The 26,804-nt window shown below is 51.5% G+C and overlaps 1 protein-coding gene across 3 annotated transcripts in view; it reads left to right on the top strand.

Annotated features, from left to right (window-relative positions):
• Positions 1–26,804, top strand: part of ABCC1 (ATP binding cassette subfamily C member 1) — a 140,468-nt gene that overhangs the window by 86,803 nt on the left and 26,861 nt on the right. For all 3 annotated transcript variants that reach the window (XM_023246871.2, XM_045047774.1, XM_045047773.1), the window contains exons 13-19: positions 1,737–1,883; positions 4,215–4,302; positions 7,208–7,283; positions 9,382–9,508; positions 13,273–13,449; positions 15,167–15,334; positions 17,330–17,513. In XM_023246871.2, coding sequence (XP_023102639.2) covers positions 1,737–1,883; positions 4,215–4,302; positions 7,208–7,283; positions 9,382–9,508; positions 13,273–13,449; positions 15,167–15,334; positions 17,330–17,513 — 967 coding nt within the window. The remainder of the gene's footprint in view (positions 1–1,736; positions 1,884–4,214; positions 4,303–7,207; positions 7,284–9,381; positions 9,509–13,272; positions 13,450–15,166; positions 15,335–17,329; positions 17,514–26,804) is intronic.

Genomic DNA, 26,804 nt, shown 5'->3' with positions numbered 1-26,804 from the left:
GGAGGTGACACAGGGTCACACAGCTGACTCCCGGCAAAGCTGTTGGTTTTCATTTTTAAGCTGTGTTACCCTCCGGTAGGTAGCAAAGAAATGAGGCAGCAGACACCCTGAAAATGCCCTGGACCACTGCCGCACCAGGGACAGGGCTCAAACTCAGACATCCTGGCTCCCGGCAGCCTGCCCTGAGCTTAGAAAGGCAGAGGCCTGGGCAGTTTATTTCCCACAGGGAAAGCCTTTAATGGCTCTGTGATCCTGGGGCTGATGTGGGGGGCAGGGTTGTCCAGATTGCTTCTGATAGCGTGTCCTGGGTGATCTCGTGGGGCACCTGTTACTGGCCTCGCCCGGCAACACCTGGCAATTCTGTGTCACCAGCAGTAAAGGGAGAGGCACAGAAATCCCCCTGGTGATCTCATGCCTCCCTCCCCAGCTGAGCAGCCCGGCCCTGGATTATTGAGGGCGTCCTCCCTTTCTCCTGGTCAGGGAGGTAATGTGCTGCTGTCTCAGACAACTGAACCCCCATCCTGGTCGGCCTGCAGCCTGCATAGTAAAATCCCAGGAGGCACCCCAGGGCTTAATGCAAGTCTGACTTCTGGGAAAAGTGGTACCTTTGGCCGTTATTTTTGTTTTCCCTTTTATTTTTTAATTTTTTTTAATATTTATTTTTGAGAGAGAGAGAGAGACAAAGGGTGAGCGGGGGAGGGGAGAGAGAGGGAGACACAGAATCCAAAGCAGGCTCCAGGCTCTGAGCCGTCAGCACAGAGCCCGACATGGGGCTCAAACCCACGAACCATGAGATCATGACCTGAGCCACAGTTGGACGCTTAACTGACTGAGCCACCCAGGTGCCCCTCTTTTTTTTTTAATGTTTTACTTAGTTTTGAGAGAGCGCAGGCAGGGAACAGGCAGAGAGAGAGAGAGAGGAACAGAGGATCCACAGTGGGCTCCACGCTGACAGCACAGAACCTGACGTGGGGCTCGAACCTCAAGATCATGACCTGAGCCGAAGTCGGACGCTCAGTCCGCTGAGCCACCCAGGTGCCCGGATCCCCCCCCCCTTTTTTTTTAAATGTTCCTTTCCTGGGGATATAAAATCATAAATTCTGTGAGCTGGAAGGAACTTGAAATAGCGGCATTCCCCGTCGCCTCCACACCCATTTCACGGATCAGACGTGTGAGGCGTGGCGAGAGGAGGTATCCTGCCTGGGGATTGGCCTAGGTACCGAGAATGCTGCCCGGGACAAACCCCACGCCTGACTTGGTGGAGGTCATGTTGTAGTGCAAGAGACCGACAACAAATACCTACAGTCCTGCAGTAAAAGGTAGCAGTAGGTGCTGTGACATGCGGGAGGTGCAGTAGGTGCAGTCACAGGGTTGTTTCAGGCAGAGGGGGGTGGGGTGGCCTCTCGGAGGGTCAGCGGGAGGAGCCAGGCCACGGTCTGGATGGAAGGTCGTTTCCGGCAGAGAAGGTTGCAGGGGCAACGGCCCAGAGGTGCGATTCCACTCCTGAGGAGTTCTCTGAATATCTGTACGGTGTGCTTTGGAGAAGGTTGGTACAGAGGCCACGACTTCCAGCTCCTGGTCACTCACCTGTCTAGTTCTTTGAGTGTTTAGTGAGTGCTTGCCGTGTTCTAGACACTGTCTTAGGCGTTTTCACCTGCCTCTGGCGGCCTGTCACGGGGCAGGCCTGACCACACTGCCCAGGGGACACAAGTCAGTAAAGGACGCTCTCTTTGCAGGTGGCCCTGTCTACATTTGCCGTCTACGTGACTGTCAACGAGAACAACATCCTGGATGCCCAGAAAGCTTTCGTGTCCTTGGCCTTGTTCAACATCCTCCGGTTTCCCCTGAATATTCTCCCCATGGTCATCAGCAGCATCGTGCAGGTACAGGCGAGGCTGGGGTGGGGGTGGGGGGTCAGGGAGGGATTCTCTGGGGACATGAAGCAGGAGGGGAAATGACGCAAATCCCCCTCTGTACCGCTCCCTCTGTGTGACCCGTCCCACCGTGCCCGGTTGGCTCGACGAGGCCCCCACGGGGGGCTTTCGTGCTGGTCTGCTCATAGCCCAAAGAAAGGAATCCGTTTTACCTCTTGGCGAGGAACTCACATTTGAGCATACAAAGCAAATATTGAGTGCAGCCAGGTGCTCTGTAAGATTCTGAAATATTTTATCCTGTTCTGATCTGGTCTGTCCCACCCTGCCCTGTCTTCACCTGTTTTTTCAAAGAATGCACCTCTGGACTTACTAAATTGATTTCACAACCCACTGATGGGCCTTGACCCACCATTGGAAAAACCCCAACCCAGACCCACCCAGCGTTAATAAGGTCCACACAGTGACCCTGTAAAGAGAGGAAACCGGCCACTTAGTCGCTCTGTGACGCTCCCACCACTTTCCTGCCGGTAGTATTTTTCGTGTTTTTCTCACCAGTGTTGAACACGTTCATGTTGAAAACCCCATTTGCAGCCACAGATCAGCCTTAAGATTGGGTTGTACAGCTCTGTTGGTATGCTTTATTAAAAAAAATAAAATAAACAAGGAAATGGGGGCTTCTGGGTGGCTCAGTCGGGTAAGCATCTGACTTCGCCTCAGGTCATGATCTCATAGTTAGTTCGTGGGTTAAAGCCCTGTGTTGGGCTCCGTGCTGGCCATGTGGAGCCTCCTTGAGATTCTCTCCCTCCCTCCCTTTCTCTCTCTCTGCCCTTCCCCCACTTGTGCTTTCTCTCTCTCTTCCAATAAATAAATAAACTTAAAAAAAAAATAAGCCAGCAAATAAAACCCCCTTTTATTATGAGTAAATTCAGACGTACACACAGGTAGGGAGAGAACAGTATAATAATAATGAACTGTGTGTAGCACTCCCCCAGATTCAACATTTTGCCACACTTGGTTCATCTAAATCTTCTTGTCTCCTCTCCTGCCCCACTTCCTTCCTTTCTTTCTCTGCTGAAGAAACTTATTTATTTATCTATCTATCTATCTATCTATCTATCTATCTATCTATCTATCTATCTAAGATTTTAAGTAAGCTGTACACCCAACTCAGGGCTTGAACTCACAGCCCTGAGATCAAGAGTCGCATTCTTCACAGACTTAACCAGCCAGGTGCCCCTGAAGAATTTCAAAGCAAATCCCAGACCTCTTGACATTGCACCCATAAATGCTTCAGCATAAATTTCTTCTGCTTTTTTTTTTTCAACTTATCTTTAGTGAGATAGAGTTGATAAGTACCGTTGCTTAAATTCAAGGTACACACAGCGTGTTGATTTCATATGCTGGCGTATTGCAATGGCATTACCTCTGGCATGTTACCTAACACCTCTGTCACATCACATGATTTTCGTTTCCTTTTTCTGGTGGCAACCAATAAGATGCCAACTTGAGTGACTTGTGGTCACTCTGCATTGTATCTCAGGGACTTAGTAATCCACTGGTAGCAAGTTTTTTTAATTTTTTAATTATTATTTTTTTAAATCTTTATCTACTTTTGAGAGAGAGACAGAGTGCGAGTGGAGGAGGGATAGAGAGAGAGGGAGATGCAGAATCTGGAGCAGGCTGCAGGCCCTGAGCTGTCAGCATAGAGTCTTAGACGGGTCTCAAACCCACGGACTGTGAGATCATGACATGAGCTGAAGTCGGACGCTTAACCGACTGAGCCACCCAGGTGCCCCCACTGGTAGCAAGTTTTTAACCCTTACGTGGGACCACTGCCTTTGGTCATCGTTTCTACAAGTCCCTTGTCATCTGGGACAGTCCCCCTACCCTCTTTTTTTTTCCAACGTTTTTTATTTATTTTTGGGACAGACAGAGACAGAGCATGAACGGGGAGGGGCAGAGAGAGAGGGAGACACAGAATCGGAAACAGGCTCCAGGCTCCGAGCCATCAGCCCAGAGCCCGACGCGGGGCTCGAACTCACGGACCGCAAGATCGTGACCTGGCCGAAGTCGGACGCTTAACCGACTGCGCCACCCAGGTGCCCCCCTACCCTCTTTTTTAATACGAGTCGTGGGCTTTTAAAGGAAAACAAACAAGAACCAAAACCTGTTCTGTTTTTTATTCTAAGGCCCGCTCTTGTAGGAAACGCAGAGCCTCCAGAAATGAGGGAGGATGTGGGCCCCTCCACACCCAGAGGAAACCACTGAAAGTCGGCCTCGGTCTGTTTTCGCAAAAATGCTTTTAAAAATAACTGCACCCTGTAATTGCCTTCTCTGTAGGCGAGTGTCTCCCTCAAACGCCTCAGGATCTTTCTGTCTCACGAGGAGCTGGAGGCCGACAGCATCGAGCGGAAGCCTGGCAAAGACGGTGTGTGCATTTGGTTCCCCTGTACCTCGAAGGCTACCCTTAGGTTTGGCTGTGCCCAGAAGCCCGTCTGCGAGGCCCCAGGGAGCGGGGGCTCTGCAGAGTGGGGTGGCCTTATCTTGCACCGCCCAGGCGGCTGAACTTCAACTTGTTTCCTTGGTGTGTCCTCACCGAGAGGCAGCTGGAGGTGAGGCCTCCCGCCGAGGGACAGGATCCAGAGCTCAGATCTTGATTCTGTTCTGGGCAGATGGGCGGGCAAACCGAGGACGGATGTTGGGAGACCAGCTCCAACCTTCTAGCTCTGTGTCCTTCGGCAGGTCACTTCACTGCTCTGAGTCTCAGTTTCCCCATATGGGTCATGAGGATGAAGGTGCCTTTCTCTAGCAGGGTGTTAACGTGGATTTTTATTGTTGATTGGGTTTTGTTTTGTTTGTTTTTTTTTTTTGTAGCTTACTAATTTATCCTTTCCTCATCAATCCCCCTGAGTGGGGATCTTACTCATGGCTATATCTCTAAGCACTTAATAATACATATTCATAGCATTACCAGCAGTGACTGCTTTCACTTAAGTGACACTCCTGTCACGCACTTTCTGCTCTAAGGACGTGCAGACACTACCCCACCCGCTGCTCACACATCACACAGAGGAGCTGTGGAAACCCCCATTTTACAGATGAGGAAACTGGCCTAAGTGACCTGCCTGAGATCACACAGCTAATAAGAGGTAGAGTCAGAATTTGCACCCACAGCCGGCCAGTGGAATCTGTGCCCCAGTCCACTGGAGAGTGTCTCCCTCACTGAGCTTTATTGAGCACCTACTATGCACCAAGCAGCACAGCTCTGTGTGGTCCGTCTCATTATTATCGGTCCTAGTCGACAGATGAGGAAAATGAGGCACAGAGAAGTTAAGTAACTGGCTCAAGGTTCTCCAGCTAGGACATGGCCACGCGGGGATTGGACTCAAACAGGCTCAGGAGCCCAAGAAATACTGTCCGAGGCATGAATGTGTGTAGACGTTGGTTGTAAGGTACAAGTAGTGCCTGGCACCAAGTAGGCATTCAGATGTCTTCAGTGGTGTGTGCAACGCTTAGCCCAGTGCCTGCTGACCCAGCGGTTGTGGTGGCCGTTACGTCCCTAGCGTAAGAGAGGAGCGATCTGGGACATTTTCAACTCAGCCGTCTACGGCCAGGTTCCCCAGCCTCGGCACTGCTGACATTCAAGGCCAGATGGTCCTTCGGTGTGTGTGTGTGGGGGGGTGTCCTCTGCTTTATAGGGTGCTGAGGGGCATCCCGGGCCTCCACCCGCTAGATGCCAGTAGAATCCACCCCAGTTTTGACAACCAAAAATGCCTCTAGGCATTATATCCCTTGGGGGGCAAAGTTGCCCTGGTTAAGAACCACTGCTCACTGGATGCTGGAATCTTCTTCTCAACATTCCTGGCCTGTGGTTACCAGTTTCTGCCATCCTGAGGACCTAGTCTCCCCCCTCCCCTCTTCCCATTCTGAGGACCTAGTCCCCCCCCCCACCCCCCCGTAAATGGTACGGTGCCATCTACTCCTGGTCACATTTCTCTGCCTAACGCAGGCCTGAAATTTGGGACAGCCCATGGAGGTTTCAGAGTAGTAAAATTGCTCACAATTACCTGCAAGTGTCCTGTTGGAAAACCCCTAGGCCTCTGGAAAACCCCAGGCTTCCTCGTGTGGTCCGGGCCTCAGCACCCCCTTTCCACCCTAATGACAGTCTCCTAGGCTGTTTGACTTATTGAGATGTTTATCCACACTCCCTGGGTGCCAGATGGGGCCACTTTGGCCACTCCCGGCCAGGTCTGGTGGTTTCCTAGCTTGTCTGACTCAAGTGGCTTTTCTTTAAATTCCTTAAATAGCACCTTCCACTTTCCTCCTTGGTCTGTGTTACACGGGACGGGACGGGATGGGACGGGACGGGACGGGACGGGGAGGCCTGGAGACCGGGCTCGTTAGGTTAGGTTAACCAGTAACTTCCTCTTGCAACGGGCTTTTGTTTCTTCTCTGTGTGGGGGAATTTACTTCTTTATTTGACAGCTTGAAAACACGCCCATCTTATCTCTAGGTGGTTTTACGGAGGCTCATAATGAAGGGTCAAAAAAATTTTTTTTTTTTTTTTTTTTTAAGTAAGGAGGCATAAAGCATAAAAGGGAGAGAAGGGGAGAGAAAGTGAAGGAAGAGGTGCTGGGAGCTTAGAATCCCCAGGAGCCATTATCCACAGAATGCGGGCTTTGTCTGCCGCTCTTCCCCCCCCCTTCCACCCTGTGATACCCCACCTCCTGTTCCACAGCCTGCTTTTTCACAGTTCACCTGCCTGCTGTTTCAGGAAGTTGGACCTGCTGCGTTGGGAGCAGGGGTGGCGGGAGAAGGGATCCTGGGAGGTGCATTAGGAGGCCACCCTGCAATCCAGTAGCTCTGGGCCAAGGACCCCGCTTTGAACAGAAAGCAAGGGCCTAGGGGGTGGTGAGGGCCAAGGGCCAGGCCCACCCGATGGAGAGCAGTGCTTGTTCCCTGTTGACCCTGGCTTCTGCTCAGCGTCCCCAGCCAGAGCTGCCCGATCTTCCCAAGATGGGGGGACGGGGACCTCAGAGCTATGAGTAAACCCCCAGGGGCTCTCCCCACCCTGTGCGAGATGGGCCTCTGGATGGTGTAACCTTCGAGGCAGAGCCCTGTTGTGGTTCCTTCTGCTTTGTGGGTCTGGTTGGGGTTCTTTAGAAACCAGAGCTGATATAACCAGATAATGTCTAGTGCAAGTATCTAGCACCTGCCATTGAACTTTAAAAAAGATAAGAGGGAAAAAAAAAAAAAAAAAGAGAGAGCCTCCTGCTTGTGCTCAGTCCCCAGGCTTCATCTGTGCCTGACCTGTTGTGTCTGGTGCTTTTCAGGTGGGGGCACAAACAGCATCACTGTGAAGAATGCCACGTTCACATGGGCCAGGAGTGACCCTCCAATGCTGAATGGGTAAGCCAGGACGTGGAGAGAGCCAGGAGGCTCTGGTCAAATGTGGATTCCAGCCACACTCTAGCTCTTTGACCCTGAATAAGCCACTGTGCCTTTCTGAGCCTCAATTTACCCGTCGGGGAAATAGGTCTAGTCCTACCTGTCAGGGCTGCAGGAAGGAGCAGATGAGAGTGTGCTGGCACGGAGGGTTCCCTTGGATTGTAAAAGACAGAAACCGTGCACATATGGGTTTGGGCAACAGTTTTTGGCTTGCATAACTCAGAGCCACTGTCAGGTACAGCATGATCCAGGGACTCTGTGCCATCAGGATTCTCTCCATCTTGACTTTGTTCGGTTTCCCTGTGTGCTGCTTCCTTCTCAAGCTGCCTCCCCACTCATGATGGGAAACAGACCCCGTCAGCTCCCAGTGTGCCCCTTACTTCGGTGGGAGACCCAGCTGGCTCTTATTGGTCCTGGTTGGGTCATGTGCCCCTCACTGAGCCAAACACTGTGCCAGGAGAGATAGAGCGTACTGATTGGCCAGGCTGGGTCTAAGGCTGCGATGCTACAGGTTGCAGGCAGGCTTGGGTCTGCTGAAAGGAATTTTTGTCGGAAGGCATTTGTCCGGATGGAATTGTTCTCTGTCCTCTCCCAGGCCTACAGCTGCCGAGTCACCCTTCCTTGCCACCTCCCCATCTGGTACCAAAGCACAGTGTCTAGGAATTGACCTGGTTCCCCAGGCAACTTGTCAAGTGCCTCTTGTTTGTTTCTGAGCTGGGGAGGCCTTTCTCACCGGCTCTGTCAGGCTTCCTCAAAGGAGTCCCCAAAATACAGGGCCAGAAGGAACCTTTTCAGGGGCCAAATTTATCCCCCATGCCCCTTCACAATTACCTCCTCACTGGGTAGCCGAATTATTGCTGTATATCGACTGAGGAAGCATGGGGGACAGACTCTAGAGAAAAGAATCTTGGTAAAATTCTTTCTACACCTGGAAAATTCATGGTGGGGCTGCATGCTTGGGAAGTTCTTCCTTATGTCCAACTTCGCTCCTGCCTGCTTCACTTCTAGCTTTTCTCTCTTGTCTGTCTCTCTTGTCTTTTTGTTCCATGCGCCCCACCCCCACTTCCGCTCTTGAACTCCCCAAACCTTTCCCCACCCAAACCTTTTCTCTCCTCACCCTATAAAAATAACCCATTCTCACCTGGACAGTCACAGGAGCCGCCTCGCTGGGCGTCCTCTTCTGTTGTGGCCCCCTCGTCCATTCGCCCCTCAGCTCAGGAACAAAAGCATAATCGGTTCACGAGCTTTAAACAGTCAGCGATAGCAGAATCTAACGCTTGCACTAATATGTTGAAATCGTAACGGCATCCATCGAAAAGCACAGCCAGGGTGAGTGAACCCAAAGAGGCCCTGACTGCAGCCAGCGACTGGCCCGTGTCATTGGACGGGCGGTCTTGCCAGTGGAGCCTGGAGCTTACTGTCGTACTCGGGGTACCATCGTTTGTGAAAGGATGGTTTCCGTAGAGACGTGTTTCTCAGACTCGGATTCCTCCATGGCAGGTCCCCCGCTTCAAACTCCGAGGCCCCCAGCACAGCGAGCTTTGAGGTTTTCGGGCGTGCCTGCTGCCCACCCACCTCTTCAGGGCTGGCCTTACTCCCCTCTGCCTCGTCCTGTGCCGTCGACTTGTCAAGCCCCGATCACACCTGTCCGTTCACACCCTGGGGCCTTGTCTTAAGCTCTTCCTGGGTTTCTGTGTCTGGTGCTGCTTACTCTTCCTTCAGAGTTCACGTTGAGGCTCCTGTCTGTCCCTCAGGTCGCCTGCATGGTTAATCTGGCCCCCTGATCATGATCTGGCCGCCCAGGTGACTCCCGCTGCCTCTGCGTCTCTAAGACACGTGCGCATCCCAGCGCCTGCCTGGAGCCTCATGTGCCCAGGCCCTCGCACGCTCGCTGAGCCAAGCTTAGCAGTAGGGACAGCGGTGGTCATTTCCAGACTGGGAAGGCTCCTTCCAGCCCTGCCGTCCGCCTCTCTCCGCTCTGGGTACATCCAGCTCTGGTGGGTCACCACCTGTTTCAGGCAAGGGTGTGGCTGAGGCAGAGCACATTATGTCATTTCAGCATTACCTTCTCCGTGCCGGAAGGTTCCTTGGTGGCCGTGGTGGGCCAGGTGGGCTGTGGAAAGTCGTCTCTGCTCTCAGCACTCCTGGCCGAGATGGACAAGGTGGAGGGCCACGTGTCTGTCAAGGTAGGACAAGGACTGAGGGGGCTGGGGTGGGGGCGTGGCTGGCCTGAGAGGAGAGTCAAGTGCGATGCTGTGGTGTGTTTCATGGCGGCCCCTGTGCAGGAAGCGAGAGCAGCGAGGTCTGCCTCCTTCACTCGCACTCGCCCTGCTCTTCTCTGTGCCCCCTCGAAGGCAAGAGTTGATGTCGCTGATTTCCCGCTGTGTCCTAGCACAGAGAATAGTGCCCAGCAAGTAGTAGACGCTCAATAAATACTCTGTGAACACACGGATGCTCCCTGGTCCGCTCACTGTCTCCAATCCTCTCGCCACCTCTGGCCCTCAGTGTGCATCTTGTGGTCTCTCTTGACACGTGAGTCCCTCTGGCTTGTTGTCTGTCGGTGGATCTGTGTCTGTATCTCTTTTTAGAAATGTAACAAAATGTAACATTTTTGACCTGGGATATTGTGTTGGAGAATTCTTGTTAAGAGAGCTGTTTAAATTCTGAGTGTTTCCTTGAATTCTTAATAGAAGAATGGAAGAAGAACTAGAGATTTATTGGTTTTTAAAATGCATGGGACTTGGAGCTAAGTTGGAATATTCCTCAAGAGAGAATTTAAGAGGCTGCTTCAGTGAACACATGAATCTCGCTGTAAGTCAAGAGCCTTGTTTTGCGTTTAGCTGATTCGCCATGAAGGAGTTGCCCTGGAGTAGGAAGCGTCCCTCGAAGTTTCCTGGCCACCAGTCCTTCAGCGTGGTCTGCTAGACTCATCTGCGGTTGTTTGAGGAGGAGAGTTCTGGGCTCAGACAGGCTCGGGAGAGAATGCACACGCAGCTCCCCTCCCTCTTGGAGACTTAAAATAAACGTGAATAAAGTAAAGGTTCTGAGAAGTCCCACAAGGAGAAGAAAGCTGATTTAAGTTTGGTTAACCCAGTGTGTCCCAGGCATACTTGGCCCGTGCAACTATTTGCATCCCCAGAACTATTGTCCCTTGGAATCTCCTCCTAGTAACGCTGGTTTATGCAGTTGTTTTTACTTCAGAGCAAAGTCCTTTTTTTGTTCTTTGGGTTTTTTGTTTTTGTTTTTTTTGTTTCGTGTTTTTCTTTGTTTATATGAGGCCCTTTAGCCTGGTATGCATCGGTAGAAAGTATACGTTACGTTAGTTGGGTCTACACTAAAGGCATTTATTAAAAAAAAAAAATTTTTTTTTTTTAACGTTTATTTATTTTTGGGACAAAGAGAGACAGAGCATGAACGGGGGAGGGTCAGAGAGAGGGAGACACAGAATCGGAAGCAGGTTCCAGGCTCTGAGCCGTCAGCCCAGAGCCCGACGCGGGGCTCGAGCTCGCGAACCGTGAGATCGTGACCTGAGCCGAAGTCGGACGCTCAACTGACTGAGCCACCCAGGCGCCCCATACACTAAAGGCATTTAGCTGCGGTTTTCAGAAATATTCCGTCGCTGCTTTGAAAGTACACGTTATAAAGTGAGCTTAATGGGCAGTGTGCCCTACGTTTCTGGAAGTAGACTCCAAACTGTCCCCATTGTGTTCTGCTTCGTTAATGCGTTTCCACCACCGTAGCGCTCTTGACGTGTCGGGCTGGATGCTTTTCTGCTGTGGTGGGCTTGTCCTATGCTGTGTACCATTCTTAGCCGCATTCCTGCCCTCTGTCCACTAGATGCTGATAGCAGACTCCGGTTGTGATAACCAGGAGTGTCTAGATGTTGTCCCATGTCCCCCAGAGAGCAAAATTTTTTAAAGTAAAAAAAAAAGGCTTTAAATGCAGAAATGATGCATCTAGAAGTTGAGGGTGCACTGAGTATTTGGTTTGATGAACTGATTTCTCTGACTGGTTATTTTGCCCTGCAAAGGAGCATGCTAGAAATGTGTTTAAAATATTAATTTTCTCCAAATATTTTACTTGGGTATGCCGTGTCTCAATTTTCTGTGGGTTCTGTGGTGAGACTTTGTGACATTTTGGCCTCTTGTCAGTTAGGGTATTAGTTTAGTTATTTATCTGAGAATGAAGATTGAGATTTGAAACACCTGGGTCCCTCTCCCAACCGTATCCCTTTAGAATTCCCTTATGGAAGAACCTTCACTCGTAGCGGCTCCTGGGTGGCTCAGTCGGGTAAGTGTCCGACTCTTGGTGGGCTTAGGTCGTGATCTCACGGTTTGTGAGTTCAGGCCCCACATCGGGGTTTGCCCTGGCAGCACAGAGCCTGCTTGGGATTCGCTCTCCCCCCCTCTCTCTGCTGCTCGCACACATGCACGCTCTGTGCGCCTGCCTCTCTCTCTCTCTCTCTCTCTCTCTCAAAAATAGATAAACATTAAAAAAAAAAAAAATCTTTGCTCCCCTTGCCCTTCCAGTAAAGCCCAGGCTCCTCACCCGGATCCCTGGCCTGGGGTGGGCCGGCCCTTGCTGCCCTCCAGCTCACTCCTACCTGTCTTCCCCTTCACACGATGTTCCAGTCATCCTGGCCTTCCTGTTCCTTGGACGTGCCAGGTTCTACTTGTCTCTGGACCTTTGCGCATGCTGTTCCCTCTGACTGGAATGCTTTTCCATTTCTCCTTTGTCACACCAACTAACCCTCACCTGTTGGTCCTTTGAAACAGATGACTTGACATAGAAGTAACCTTGATTAAATTTCCTCAAGGATATTTCCCCAAGGAATCCTTCCCTGATGACTCAAGCTAGGTCTCTCTTTTCAAAGGACTTTTTTTTTTTTTTTTTTTTTTTTTTTTAATTGAGAGAGAAACAGAGAGAGAGAATCCCAGGTAGGCTTCATGTTCAGCACAGAGCCCAGTGCAGAGTTCAGTCTCACAACTGTGATATTATGACCTGAGCTGAAATCAAGAGTCAGACGCTGAACCGACTGAGTCATCCTGGCTCCCTTCTAAAGGACTTTTTATTGATGTATGTATTTATTTTTATTTATTTATTTTAAAGTTTGTTTATTTGAGAGGGACAGACAGCATAAGCAGGGGAGGGGCAAAGACAGGGAGAGAGAGAGAATCCCAAGCAGGCTCTGTGCTGCCAGCACAGAGCCCAATGTGGGGCTTGAACCCACAAAGTCGTGAGATAATGACCTGAGCTGAAACCAAGAGTCAGTCACTTAACCAACTGAGCTACCCAGGTGCCCCTTAAAGGACTTTTTAAAGGACTCATTTTTTTTCTCTCTTAGCATTTACCCCAAACTGTAATCAAATACTTTTTTTTTTTTTTTATCACATCAGGGACTTCTTCTTTTTTTTAAGTTTTTTTATTTTTGGGAAACAGTGCAAGTGAGCAAGGGCAGAGAGATTGGGAGAGAATCCGAGAATGCCACAGAAGGGCACAGAGAGAGAATCCCGCACAGGCTCTCCAGTGTCGTTGTAGAGCCTGAATCGGGGATACAGCTCACCCGATTTGGGGTTTGAACTCACAAACCGTGAGATCATGACCTGAGCCGAAGTCGGATGCTTAACTGACTGAGCCACCTAGGTGCCCCACTTCTTGAGAGGCCGGAGTTTTGTTCACTGCTAGAGGCATTTAGTGAATTCTTAACTAAATACAGAACTGTAACCTCACTAATGCGGATTTCCACTCTTGAATCCCTGATATTAGAGTCTGTGGTTGACCTAGTGTGGGGTCTGATCCCAGGTCTGGCATCTGAGTCTGTCGTGACTCAGTTTCCCCCTTGCTGAGCATCTCGGGAAGTAGAATCCTTCTGGCGAGTGGATGGGCCAGCTGCCATCTTGTTAACCAAGTCTGTCTGTCTGTCTTGCTGCCTTCTGTATTTGCTGCCTAGGGCTCAGTGGCCTACGTCCCCCAGCAGGCCTGGATTCAGAATGATTCTCTCCGAGAAAATATCCTTTTCGGACGCCCCCTCCAGGAACGGTATTACAAGGCTGTGATCGAAGCCTGTGCCCTCCTCCCAGATCTGGAGATCCTGCCCAGCGGGGACCGGACGGAGATTGGTGAGAAGGTCAGTCGGTACAGCCTCAGCATGGCGCCTGTATCAGTCAGCCACAAAATCTTAGGGGCTTGTGTTAAACACTTTTTCTCCCTTTTGACTGTGGTTGGCTGACCCACACTGGGCTCAGTCAGGCAGCTCTGCTCTGTGTCATGGGCCAGCTGAGCTCGCCTCTAGGCCATGGGTTTGGCTGGGGTCCGCCCTGCATGGCTTTTTGCTGGGGCTTTGGCTGAAGGGGCGATAGCTCTACAGGGGGACACCCTTCTCATGGTGACAGCAGAAGCCCAAGAGAGACAGAAAAAACCACATGGTGTCCCTTAAAGCATATTGTCCTTTTCACCTGGTCGAACTGAAAGATGGGAGAGCAGGAAGTGCCCTTCGCCTTTGCAGTCATGTGACTGTGGAGTCACATGACAGGGCGCTCTACAGGGAGGAGGGGTGCCAGTGATTCAGATGTCCACAGTCCCTTTCAAAGCAGCGATAATAGTAAAAATAATATGGTCGCCAGCAGCTGTTGGGCATTTACTATGTGCCAGGCACCAGGATAGACATTTTTATGTATTTCATCCTCACGGCAAGCCATGAGAGGGGATTGACTGTCATTTGCATTTCATGGTTGAGGAAAGAGAGGCATGGAGGGGGCTAAGTGACTTGTCCAAACACCTTCCCACTAATGTTTGCTTATTTTTGAGAGAGAGAGAGACAGAGCGTGAGCGGGGGAGGAGCAGAGAGACAGAGGGTGACAGAATCCGAAGCAGGCTCCAGGCTCCGAGCTGTCAGCACAGAGCCTGATGCGAGGCTTGAACTCACTAACTGTGAGATAATGACTTGAGCCAAAGTTGGACGGTCAACCGACTTGAGCCACCCAGCTGGCCCTGAGTTAGTTGTTTTAACGCACGTGTCTGTTTCTGCCACATGGAGACTCCTCAGCCAGTCCCGGTCTGGCTGCCAATAAAAGTCTAGAGCGAGAGAGTATGACTGGGTCTGGCGTCTGCCCCGGGCCAAAGAGCTGTGGCCGGAGGGGCCATCAAAAAGAACCTGGCTGCCTGAGCCCCACCTGGGTGTGTAGGGAGGGCAGGCATCTGTCTCAGCAGAGACTGGGCCCCATTAACCCGGCGGTGGGTCCACTTGGACTTCCCAGCCATAGATGGAAATGACAGTCGGTAATCGATAATCTGTAGTCGGAGGGAGAGCTGTGACTGCTGCGGCGTGCTCCATGGAGCGCCCTGGTGTGAATTAGAAATCGGTGCCCTTCCTACTGGTGAGTGGGGGGGGAACTTCGGCACCCCCAGAGTGCAGCCTGCCTTGGCTCTCTGTGGTTTCACCGTGAGTGAGAGATCAGAGGAAGCGCGCCAAAGTGGTAGCTATTAACTAAAGCAGCAGCAGCGGGCTCGTTACGGCATCTGCCGGTGCCTTCTGTCAGACTCCAAGATCCGGAGCCTTCCTGTTGCTTGGTGCCACGGGCCGCCCCTTGCCGAATGCCCACGCTGTGCCAGCTGTCTGCTCAGCAGCTCCCAGGGGCTCCAGTTTTCTCTTCTGCCTGTTTTAGGGTTGAGGCTGGATTCCGTGGTCGGCCTTGAGCACAGTCCGTGCAGATACAATCTCATGCCTCCGCTTCCTGCTCAGACGAGGGGAGGCGGTTCAGCCCTCCAGGGCCGCCAGCCGGGGTCTGCTGCCTCCTGAGCAGGGCTCCCTAGGAACCCCCCCCTTCTGCTGTGTCTCTCCCCAGGGCGTGAACCTCTCTGGGGGCCAGAAGCAGCGTGTGAGCCTGGCCCGGGCCGTGTACTGTGACTCTGACATCTACCTTTTCGATGACCCCCTGTCGGCGGTGGATGCCCATGTGGGAAAACACATATTTGAAAATGTGGTTGGCCCCAAGGGGATGCTGAAGAACAAGGTACCTGCCGAAGGGCCAGGGCTCGGCTCTGGCCGTCCTCGCGCATTTGTTCAGTCAAAATGTGCCCCCTTTGGGAATCCTTCACTTCCCACCTTTCAGGATTATTTTATTATTATTATTATTATTATTAATGTTTATTTATTTTTGAGAGAGCGAGTGAGTGAGCATGAACGGAGGAGGGGCAGAGAGAGAGAGGGAGACACAGAATCCGAAGCAGCCTCCAGGCTTCCAGCTGTCCGCACAGAGTCTGACATGGGGCTCAAGCTCACAAACTGTGAGACCACGACCTGAGCCGAAGTCAAATCTTTAACCCACTGAGCCACCCAGATGTCCCCCACCCCATTTTTTTAACTGAGCCACCCAAGTGCCCACCCCCCCCCCCCCCCATTTTTTTAATTGGACTTCAGAACACGTTTCTAATGCTTCCCTTGCATGCCTTTCTGGGACAGCTTTCTTGCTCTTGTCCTTATAGGGGGACGTCCTTGACACTGACTTGAAGTCCTTGCCTTCACGTGGCCAAAGGAGGCTCCTCTTCCCGATTTAATAATGGGCGGCTTTGCAGAGGGAAATCCTATCCCTTTTGACTGATGGGGCAGCTCTCCCTTCCCTGCTGACGTGGCTGTAGGCTGAGGGACGGAGGTTGGGAGCAGGAAGAGTGCCTATAGCACCCGTACATGACAGGAAATGTGTCCCCACCTGTTTATCATCATCATCATCATCATCATCATTTTTAGGGGAATTATAGGATGGTTGAGAAGGAGTACTGCTTTTCGGTTTTTTTCTTTTGGAGAAAGAAGTATTTTCCACATGTCCATGGGGAAAATAGAAAAGATTCAGAAAAACACAACAAAGAAAAAAAAAAAGCAATTTTGGACAACCCTACCCCATGCAGATTTTTTTATTTCAAGCCTTATAAATAGGTTATCATGTCATGTGTATACATAATGGACCTCAAGGCACTTAACCTATTGTAAGCATCATCCTGTACACACCATAAAAATTCTGGATAAACATAATTTTCAATTTAAAAAGTTTCGTTATCAAAAATCTAAAAGAGTGTAAGAGTTATACGTAAAGCAAAAAAAAAAAAAAAAAAAATGGCCCTCCTTTGTCCTGCGTCCTAGGCCCTGTCTCAGGAGACAGGTGTCACCAGGCCGCTTGCTGTCTGTTTCTGTACCACCCTTGAGCTAAGACTGGCTAAGACTGGTCTTTACATTTCTGAAGCGGTTGGAAAAAATCTGGAGGGGGAAAAAAAAAATTTGTGACATATGCAAATTGCATTGAGTTTAAATATATTTTTATATTTATGTTTCTATATAATACATGTACATATTTTATTTATATAATATATATTTATTGGGTCACAGACCATCTTTTCCCATCGTATGTACGACCACCTTCACGCTGTGGCAACTTCACCACCGGTTGCCGTAGCAACCGGAGGATCCATAAAGCCAAAAGTATTTACCATTTGGCCCTTTAAGAAAAAGTTTGCCGACTCGTGTCGTTTGATGAACGTCCTTCCAAACCTTGACTTAACTGGATAAAATATATACAGACGTACGAGTTTTGTAGTGTCTTTTGGGAGGTGGGGGATTACCTGAAAAGAAAATTACGCCACGGCACACAGATTGTTTTGTATCTGTGTCATTTTTCTGTTCTTGGACCTGCCTCCCTCTCATCCTTCAGATTTCTGTTCACAAATAGGCTTCCCCATCACCCTTGTTAAAATTGCAACCTTCCGCCCTCGGTCTCCTACCCCCCCAGCACCCGCCGTGTTGCACTTGTATTGGTCCTTTCTCCCCCGACCCTGGAGTGTGGGGCTGGGATCTGTTTCCCTCCCTGCGGCCCCCCAGCTCCTGGCAGGTGAGTGTTGAAGGGAGGCACCCGTAGATGGGGGCGTCCCCAGCGCTCAGACTCGAGCTTGGCCGCTAGGCGTAGGGGAATTGCGCTCATGCCCGGGCGCTGACTCGCGGGTCCCCGCTCTGCCCGCAGACACGGCTCCTGGTCACACACAGTATCAGCTACCTGCCCCAGGTGGATGTCATCATCGTCATGACCGGAGGCAAGATCTCCGAGATGGGCTCCTACCAGGAGCTGCTGGCCCGGGACGGGGCCTTCGCCGAGTTCCTGCGCACGTACGCCGGCACCGAGCAGGAGCAGTCCGAGCAGGATGACGGTAGGGCGCGCGGGGTGCCTCGCTGGGCCCCCGCTGCCTCCCGGAGGTTCCCCCACACCCCCTCCGCGGTGGCCTGTCGGCAGCGGGCCAGCCTCTTCAGGGTCCCAACGCTTTGGGGGCCGCATTAAGGGGGTGTGCCAGCGCTTTGCGGCGGGGGCAGCAGATCTGGGCCCAAGTCCTGCTACTTTCCTGCGATGTGGCTCTGGGCCGAGCTTGAGTGTTCTCTCGGCAGGCACAGGGACGGTGGTGAGGTTCTCAAGAGGCTGTGGGAAGCAGTGACTTTGTATGGCATAATCTAGAACAGATGTGAGGGCCGTGGGGGTTGTAGGCTGCTGGTTGGCAAGACCTCGGTTTGAGTCCCATTGCCCCTCTTTTTTTTTTTTTTAATGTTTATTTTTGAAAGAGAGAGGGTGGGGGCAGAGAGAGAGGGAGACACAGAATCCGAAGCAGGCTCCAGGCTCCGAGCTGTCAGCCCAGAGCCCGACGTGGAGCTCGAACCCAAGAACCGTGAGATCATGACTCGAGCCGAAGTGGGATGCTTAACCGACTGAACCACCCAGGTGCCCCCCACTGCCCCTCTTACTAGGGTCCCCCAAACCCTTCTGAGCCTCAGTTTCCCCACTGATAATAACAGAGCGGTCTTCTGGCGCTCGGTGCAAATTTCATGTGCTGAATTCCATAGAGCCTTGGGCGTAGTGCCTGGCACATAGTGTTCGGGCCATGACAGCTGTTGTCATTACCCGCCCCGGGAAGAGTGCCCATCTCTTCACCCCATGCCCTTGGCACCTGCCAGGTCAGTGCAGACCTGCCCCCTTCCCACCTGCCGCACCCACTGTGTCCTCTCGGGCCAGGACTCCGAAAGCTGGAACCTCACCCTGTCCTTATTTGAAGGCTTCTGTGGTGAGACTTCTAAGAATCTGTCCTCTCCTCTCTGTTGGCTTAAATTTCAGGGGATTGGTTTGCCGCCTTCAGGCTGCCCTGTGTTGCATCACTCAGACTGGCATCTCAGAGGCTCCTCTCCTCCCCTCTCTGCTTGGAGCTCTGACCCCACAGAGAGGGAAGAGGTCATCTGACACCTTTGCTCCTTGGCTCGCGGCGATTGCTAAGAATGAAAACGAGAGATTGCTCTTCCGGCCCTGATCTCCCATCTCCAGGAGCAAATTACAGACTCCCCCAGCCTCCGGGGCACGTTCTTTATGTGCTTTGTCCCCAGGGAGGCCTCAGATAGACTGTCCACAGGGGCAGGGCTGCGGGACTGCCTCGTTGGGCAATTTGCACGGGTGCTTTTGTTCTCGGAACGTCTGTGATACGGATCTAAGACACAGCCGCTGCTTGCTGAGGGCTTCCCGGGCCCCTGTTCTCTGCCGGAGTTCCCTTGTTGACCCCTTCCATCGACTCACGAGGGAGTAGAATTGTTATTCCCGGTTCACTGGTGAGGAAAGTGAGGTTTAGGGAAACCTGTCCCTTCCGTGTCAGGGACGGCCGGGTTCCCGTAGCTGTGAATGGGGCCGGTCCCTAAGAAAGAGCTGTCTACTCTTCATCGAGGTAGTCATTCAGATTTTTATTAAGCATCTACTACTATGTGTTGAGTGCTTGTATCAACTCCCTAGGGCTTCCTTGACAGAGTGCCACAGGCTGAGTGGCTGAAGCAACAGAAATTCAATCTCTCACAGTTTGGGAGAATGGAAGCCAAAGACCGAGGTGTTCACCGGACTGATTCTTTCCGGGGCTCTGAGGGAGGGCTGTTCCACCCCCCCCCCCCCCCCCCCCGGCTTCTGGAGAGCTGCTGGCGGCCAGTGGCTTATAGATGCACCACCCCCACATCTGCCTCCGTCTTTCACACAGAAACCTGGCGTGTTTCTGTCTCTCAATTTCCCCTTTTTGTAATGACACCAGTTATATGGGATTAGGGCCCACCCCAATGACCTCACCTCAACTCATTACACCTGCAGATAACTTGTCTCCAAATACAGTCACGTTCGGAGCTCCTGGGGGCTAGGAATTCAGGAATTCCTAGAACAACACTGTTCTAGGTTTTGGGGAGACAGAAGTGAATGACATCTAGACAGATCCCTATCCTCATGGAGCTTGGAATCTGTTGGGCAAAACACAAATCAAGAAATAAATGGTTTCCTAGAGCGTTAAGTGCCATGAAGAAAAAAAAAACCCACACAGGATGATGAGCTGGGGAGTGATACGGATGACACCTGGCCATGCAAGGTGGTCAGAGACACCCTTTCTGAGGAGGTGACCTTGGCATGGAAGGTTGCCAACAAGGAGAAAATCCGGGGAACAGTGTGCTGACGCAGGGAACGGAAAGGAGGCCGGGGTGGCCAGACCATGGTGGGTGAAGGGACAGTGGTGGGAGGTGGCCTTTCGGGGTGAGGAGTTTGGGGTTTGGTCTCAATGCAGCGGGCATCCAGTGAATGTCAGAGAGGGGCAGCAACTTGGCCAAGGACACACAGTGGCTGCGAGGCAGGGGTGGGACCTCAAGTCTGGCCCAAGTTTCAGTCGTCTGTTCCTTCCCTTGGTGCTTTATGTGTCTGCCTGGGGTCAGGGCTCATCCATTGCCTCTGCATTAGTGTGCTTCAGGAGCCCCAGTGGTTTGTCACGTTTTATTGAGATGCAGTTGGCATAGCATACGATCCTCCCATTTAAAGCATACAGTGTAGTGATGTTTAGCACGTTGAGAGTTGGGCAGCCATCACCAAAACCAACTTTAGAACATTCCGGTCACCCCTCCAGAAAACCTCGTAGCCATTAGCAATCACTCCCCATTTTCTCCCAGCCCCCTAGGTCCCTGGCACCTGCTCATCTTTCTGCCCCTAGATTTGTCTGTTCTGGGCATCTCATGTAAATGGAATTGTAGACCGTGTGGTCCTTAGTGAGCTGGTTTCTTTCGCTTCCTGTGATGTTTCTGTGGCTCACCCGTGTGATAGCACATGTCTATACGTGATAACCTTTCTGTGGCTGGGTAATACCCCATTTTGTTTATTCAGTCAGGTGATGACAGGTCAAGTTGTTTCCATGTTTTGGCTGTTATAAATTGTGCTGCTCTGAACCCTCTTGGTATTAAAAGTGTTTCCTGGGGCGCCTGGGTGGCGCAGTTGGTTAAGCGTCCAACTTCAGCCAGGTCACGATCTCGCGGTCCCTGAGTTCGAGCCCCGCGTCGGGCTCTGGGCTGATGGCTCGGAGCCTGGAGCCTGTTTCCGATTCTGTGTCTCCCTCTCTCTCTGCCCCTCCCCCGTTCATGCTCTGTCTCTCTCTGTCCCAAAAATAAATTAAAAAAAAAAAAAAACGTTGAAAAAAAAAATTAAAAAAAAAAAAAAAGTGTTTCCTTTTGCAAGCGTGAGGCAAGAAATGCCTCCGGTTTATCATTCCTGGTGGGAATGAGTTTCTACGTGTCTCTGCTCTTGGGGCCGGAAAGTTCTGTCTTAAGTCTAGCCTGCTTCCCTCCTGCTTCAGGGTTGCCTTCCTCTGACTGTCATGCCACTGCCACGTGCTGGATGAGACAACCCTACAGCCCCTGTATGTCACAGTCCAGCTTCCTTCGGGTGAAAACAACCCTGTATGCTCTCTAAGGTGACACGTGTGCCTTTTATTGAATCTTTTTCCCCCGAACGAGGTCTCCCTCCTTTGTATCAAGGTGCACAGGGAGCATCCTTAAACTCTGCTGACCACAGATGGGTTTTTTCACTCCCCTTCCTCCACCACCGCCAACAGATCCAAAGCATTTGGTGCAGAACACGGAATACTGCCAATTACTTTTTTTTTTTTTTCTTTTTTCCTTTGGCCACGTCAGCACTTAATTTGGCAATGAAAATGCCACCCTTGCACCACTGCGGGGTCATTTTCCCAATTTAGCCGTACAGCCTCCCCCAGAAGTCCTCAGCCCTGTGGGTCTGAACTCACACTGGGCGGCGTCTTCACTTTCTCCCTCTCTCGGAGGGGCCCCCGGCACTGCAGCTTGGCATCGGGGTCCGATATTGCTCAGCTGTGGCAGGTTTCCAAGAGCCAATGACCCTGAATTTGTTTGAGCCACATTTTTGGCTTCCCCTAAAGGGAAACTTTTTTTTCCCTTGTTGGATTAATCAGATCTTTTTTAGAACACCCAGGCTGAAGAGGGAGAGTGGTTGGTTTGGGGGGATTCTTTCCCAGGGGGGTAGGGAATAGTAGAGGTAACAGGAAGTAGGCTTAGGAAGAGAAGATACTGACCAGTCCTGGTAGGGATTTATTACACTGATTTATAGGAAACTTTTTTCTTCCTTTTTCTTTTCTTTTCTTTTCTTTTCTTTTCTTTTCTTTTCTTTTCTTTTCTTTTCTTTTCTTTTCTTTTCTTTTCTTTTCTTTTCCCTTTCCCTTCCCTTCCCCTTCCCCTTCCCCTTCCCCTTCCCCTTCCCCTTCCCCTTCCCCTTCCCTTCCCCTTCCCTTCCCCTTCCCTTCCCCTTCCCCTTCCCCTTCCCCTTCCCCTTCCCCTTCCCCTTCCCCTTCCCCTTCCCCTTCCCCTTCCCTTCCCCTTCCCTTCCCCTTCCCTTCCCCTTCCCTTCCCCTTCCCTTCCCCTTCCCTTCCCCTTCCCTTCCCCTTCCCCTTCCCCTTCCCCTTCCCCTTCCCCTTCCCCTTCCCCTTCCCCTTCCCCTTCCCCTTCCCCTTCCCCTTCCCCTTCCCCTTCCCCTTCCCCTTCCCTTCCCCTTCCCTTCCCCCCCTTCCGCCTTCCCCCTTCCCTTTCCTTTCCTTGGCAAAGAGAGTTACAAACTGACTCATTAACCTTTGTATCCGGAAGGTAAAGAACCTTCATATATACTCTGGTGTCTTTATTAGGAAGACTGCTCTAAAATTTACAGCAGTGGTTTTTAGCGGGGGAACATCTGTGCCTCCCAGGATACTTGGCAGTATCTGGAGACTTTTTTGGTTGTGACAACTGGGATGGAGGAGGGCAGTGCTAACACAGAGGGTGGAGACCAGAGACGCTGCTAAGCATCCTACAATGCACAGCACTCTCCCCCCACACCCTCCCCCCCCAGAAAATAGAGCATATGCTCTGATTCCACGCTCCCCAGGTTCTTTCCTGTCATCTTGGGAGAAACACCTTTCTCCCACTTTTCAGAACCTTACTTAATTCATCTCTCAACCTCATGTCTAATTTTTTCTGTTTTTCAGATTTTTGCTGACAGTTTCTTTTTTTTCTTTTTCTTTTTTTTTTTACTGATTAGGGAATCAATATGTGCTCATTTTAGACAGCTGGAGGCTGCAGAAAAACCCACAAAACCAGGAAAAAGAATGTCCATCCACTCACCCACCTGCCAGGGGGTTTGTCTGTGTCTGTCTTGCCTCGGCCTTACTCCCGAGCAGAGGAGTGCCCTCTGTGCATTCAGCCATCAGGTCTCCTTTCTTTCTTTCCTTAACAGTGGTAACAGTGGGTCATAAGCACCGCCCCCTATTGCAAAAGTCTCTCATAAACACCGACCAGCTGCTGGAGAGTCCAGCGTCCAGATGGCACATTCCTTTAGGCTGTTCTCAGTAGCCATATTTCTTCCTCCTGAGTACGAAGAACTTTCTGGGCCTAGGCTGGTGGATTGGGCCAGGCGATGCAGCCGGTCAATTCCGTTTTTGGTCAAAAACGAAGCGTTGACTGTAACGCGGCGACTTGGGATTCTTCCCTTGAGGGAGGTTTGCCTGCTGGCCCGTGCCCAAGCAGAGTTCCAGAACCTTCTTGAGAATAAACAACAGAGCTCCGAGGTGCTGGTTTTGAGGGCCGGTGGCTGGCTGGACACGGAGCCCAGGCAAGGGCACTTAGGAGGTCCAAGGGCAGGGACCCTTACACCCCAAGGGTAAGGGACAGCCCCTTACCTGGTACCTGGAAGCCCTGGAAGAACATGTATTGGAGAAGAAGTTTGGTGCCTTTGGTGAAAAAAAAATTCTTGCTGTTTTATAGCACCCCCCACTCCCCCCTTTCATTTTCCACTTTCTCTGCTTTAGTTTTCTTTGTGGTGCTAACTACTGCCTGACAGCCAAGTCTAGATCTGTTACTTCGTGTATTATCTCTCTCTCTGTCTGTCTCTCTCTCCCTCTCCCTCTCCCTCTCCCTCTCCCTCTCCCTCTCCCTCTCCCTCTCCCTCTCCCTCTCCCTCTGCCTTTCCCTTTCCCTTGGAATTTAAGCTCCATGAGGGCTTTTTGGTCACTTGTATATCCCCAGGACTGGGAACAATGCCTGGCACACAGTAGACGCTCAGTATAATGTGTTAAATAAGCAAATGGATGCATGATGCCTTGATTATTGAAGGCACATCCTACATAAGCTTTGAACATTAACACAGCTGTATAAAGATCCCAGATTAGATGAAACTATACATTGATTTTACCCATGTCTCCAGGGTTGGTTTAGAAATCAGCTTTACGGGGCGCCTGGGTGGCTTACTCGGTTGAGCATCCGAGTTTAGCTCACGTCATGATCTCGTGGTTCATGGGTTCGAGCCCCGCATCAGGCTCCGTGCTGACAGCTCAGAGCCTGCAGCCTGCTTCAGATTCTTTGTCTCCCCCTCTCTCTTCCCCTCCCCTGCTCATGCTCTGTCTCTGTCTCTCAAAAATAAACATTAAAAAAAAATTAGAAGAAAGCAACCAGCTTTGTGGGTGTGGGATGTGAGATGGCATCATGGTGGCCAATGGGGTGCCCATTCTGGCCCTGGAAGGTCATCTCTGCTTCACTTGGCCATTGATGTGTTAATCTGTCCATCTGCGTGTCAGGTGTATACAGAGCGCTTGGTGTGTGCCATGGGGACACCCAGTACTTGAGCCACTGTGTGGAATGGTGCCTCTTGGATTGTGCAGTGCACGGTCTCTTACACCCTACATGGCCATCCAATGTGCCTGGTGATGGGAATAGAGTAGTGGAAAAGACCTCCTCTCTGTTTTCAAGAGCTCACAGTTGGATGGTGGAAACAAACACCAAATAATCAACGACGTGGTGGTGCTAACCGCAGTGATGGAGGTGAGCCTGGGGGGCTGGGGGGGACCAAGATGAAATCTGAGCCAAGTCACCTTCTCTTCCCCTTTTCTTGGCTCCATCTGTAGCTGGTTCAGAGTAAGGTTCCTTGTGGCCCAGACCCCTGTCGTGAGCAGCGTCCGACCTCGAGGAACTGAGGGCTGTGGGCTAAGTAAGCAAGTAAGAAAATAATTTTAAATGGCCCCTTGGTTTTTGAGGGCCTGCGCAGGAAGCCCAGGCCCTGGCGCCCGATGGCCCAGAGTCAAACGGCAGTCCTGCCACCTGTGTGAATTTGGGGGAAATGACTCCCTTTCCACAAGTCAGTTTTCTTACCTGAAACGTGTGATAGAGTGGAGGCCTGTGTGTGGTCCCCCAGCTGCCACACCCACCCCACCCAGCTGTTATACTGTGACCAGTGCAGACAGAGGGTTGGCTTGCATTTTTCTAGATCTTTTTGTGTTTGACATGGTTATAACTTTTAGGGAAAGGGCTGGCCCCGTGCAGTGTGCTTGTCAGGGATCTACCCAGAACATGTGGGATGGGGCCCCTGAGGCACAGGTGCAGCAGGCCCCTTGAATAGCTTTGCCCCTCATCCTTAGGAGATAACATCCACCCATCCCCTCTGGACATTTATTTTTTTATTTTTATTTTTATTTTTATTTATTTATTTTTTTTAGAGTGCGAGATGGAAAGAGGGGCAAGTGGAGAGAGAGAATCTTAAGCAGGCTCCACGGTCAGTGCCGAGCCCAACGTGGGGCTCGATCCCCTGACCCTGGGATGATTACCTGAGCTAAAATCGGGAGTCAGGCTTTCAACTGACTGAGCCACCCAGGTGCCCCCACTCCAGGCACTGGTCCTGTAGCTGTGTGCTTGGAGAGAGGCCCTTGACGGTCTGCAGACCTTTATTGGACACCTACTATGTGCCAGGCTTTCTGGTGGACCCTTGGGGATGTAGTCTGAATCCCCAGATCTACTCATCAGCTTGGTGGCCTTGGTTAAGCCTGACTGCCATGTAGGTCAGATGACCATGATATGAGCATGTCTTGAAGGAGATCTTGTCCACAAAATGCTTGGCACGTAGTGGGTGGACAGTGAATGGCCACAGTGTGGTTATTATGATCCCACCCTTACTTGCTGGGCATGGGCAGGACCTAGGCAACCCAAGGCAGAGCCGGGAGATGCCTGATGGAGTAACTGCAGGTGTCTGTGGGCGCCCAGAGGAGGGCTGTCTGTTAGCAGAATTACAGCAGGGAAGGCTGTGCTGGCTCCCTCTGGCGAGGTAAAGGCATCACCAGCCACTGGAGTGGACCCATTGCTCCTGCCTTCCTTAAACAGCAATATGTCTTAAGGGTCCAGACGTAAGGGCTCTTCCGTAAGCCACAGAAGCTGACTCCGGCTGCTGAAACAAGAGAACCGGGTAGCTCAGAAATCAAAGGCCAAACCAAATGAGCAAGACTCAGGAAGTAGGAACCCCGGGAATCCTGTTCCTTTAGGACAGATCAACCCAAGCTGTCTTTAGTCCTCGTCGGGTCACTGATAGTTCAAAGTCATGGGGAAGGGGTTCCTTGGACTAAGCTTCTGACCTTGGGCAGAGCCCCTGTGGCCTGCCTGTAGGAAGAGACTGTAGGAAGAGGGAGGGGCTGACGCCTTGCAAAGAAGGCAGTCGGAGTGGTGGATCGACCCATGTTCACGTTGCCCCCTTAGGACTCTCAGTCTGTCTCCTTTCGGCGGAGAGTTTTCCAGCTGCCCCAGCCGCTGTATCAACCTATGGGCTGATTGGGTTGAGAAAGGGGGTCACGGGAGGCCACTGTGAGGTCTCCCATCCAGACCTTATGGCTCATACTGGGTGAGGAGCAGAAGGGGAGGCTGCAGCTTGCACAGGGCGGCCTGTGCGGCCCTGAGAGTGGGGCTCTCTGAAGCCCTTGCCACAGCGCAGATGTCTCTGGGCTTGTTTTCGGGCATCCCTGTCCCTGCACAGAGAAAGACGGTCAAGGCCAGGCCGGGGCCTCCAGTGCCGAGCGCATATGTGGCTGTCCTTGCCTGCATGGAAAATCCTTGTTATCATTCTTCTCTGTGATGTAGTTTCTTTTTTTAATTAAAAAAAAAAAAAATAAGAAAGATGCTGCATTAAAAAGAAACGTATAGGGGCGCCTGGGTGGCGCAGTCGGTTAAGCGTCCGACTTCAGCCAGGTCACGATCTCGCGGTCCCTGAGTTCGAGCCCCGCGTCGGGCTCTGGGCTGATGGCTCAGAGCCTGGAGCCTGCTTCCGATTCTGTGTCTCCCTCTCTCTCTGCCCCTCCCCCGTTCATGC

Source organism: Felis catus, chromosome E3 (genome assembly GCF_018350175.1).
Source record: "Felis catus isolate Fca126 chromosome E3, F.catus_Fca126_mat1.0, whole genome shotgun sequence".
Lineage (NCBI taxonomy): Eukaryota > Metazoa > Chordata > Mammalia > Carnivora > Felidae > Felis > Felis catus.
This window is presented reverse-complemented; position numbering and strand designations above follow the sequence as displayed.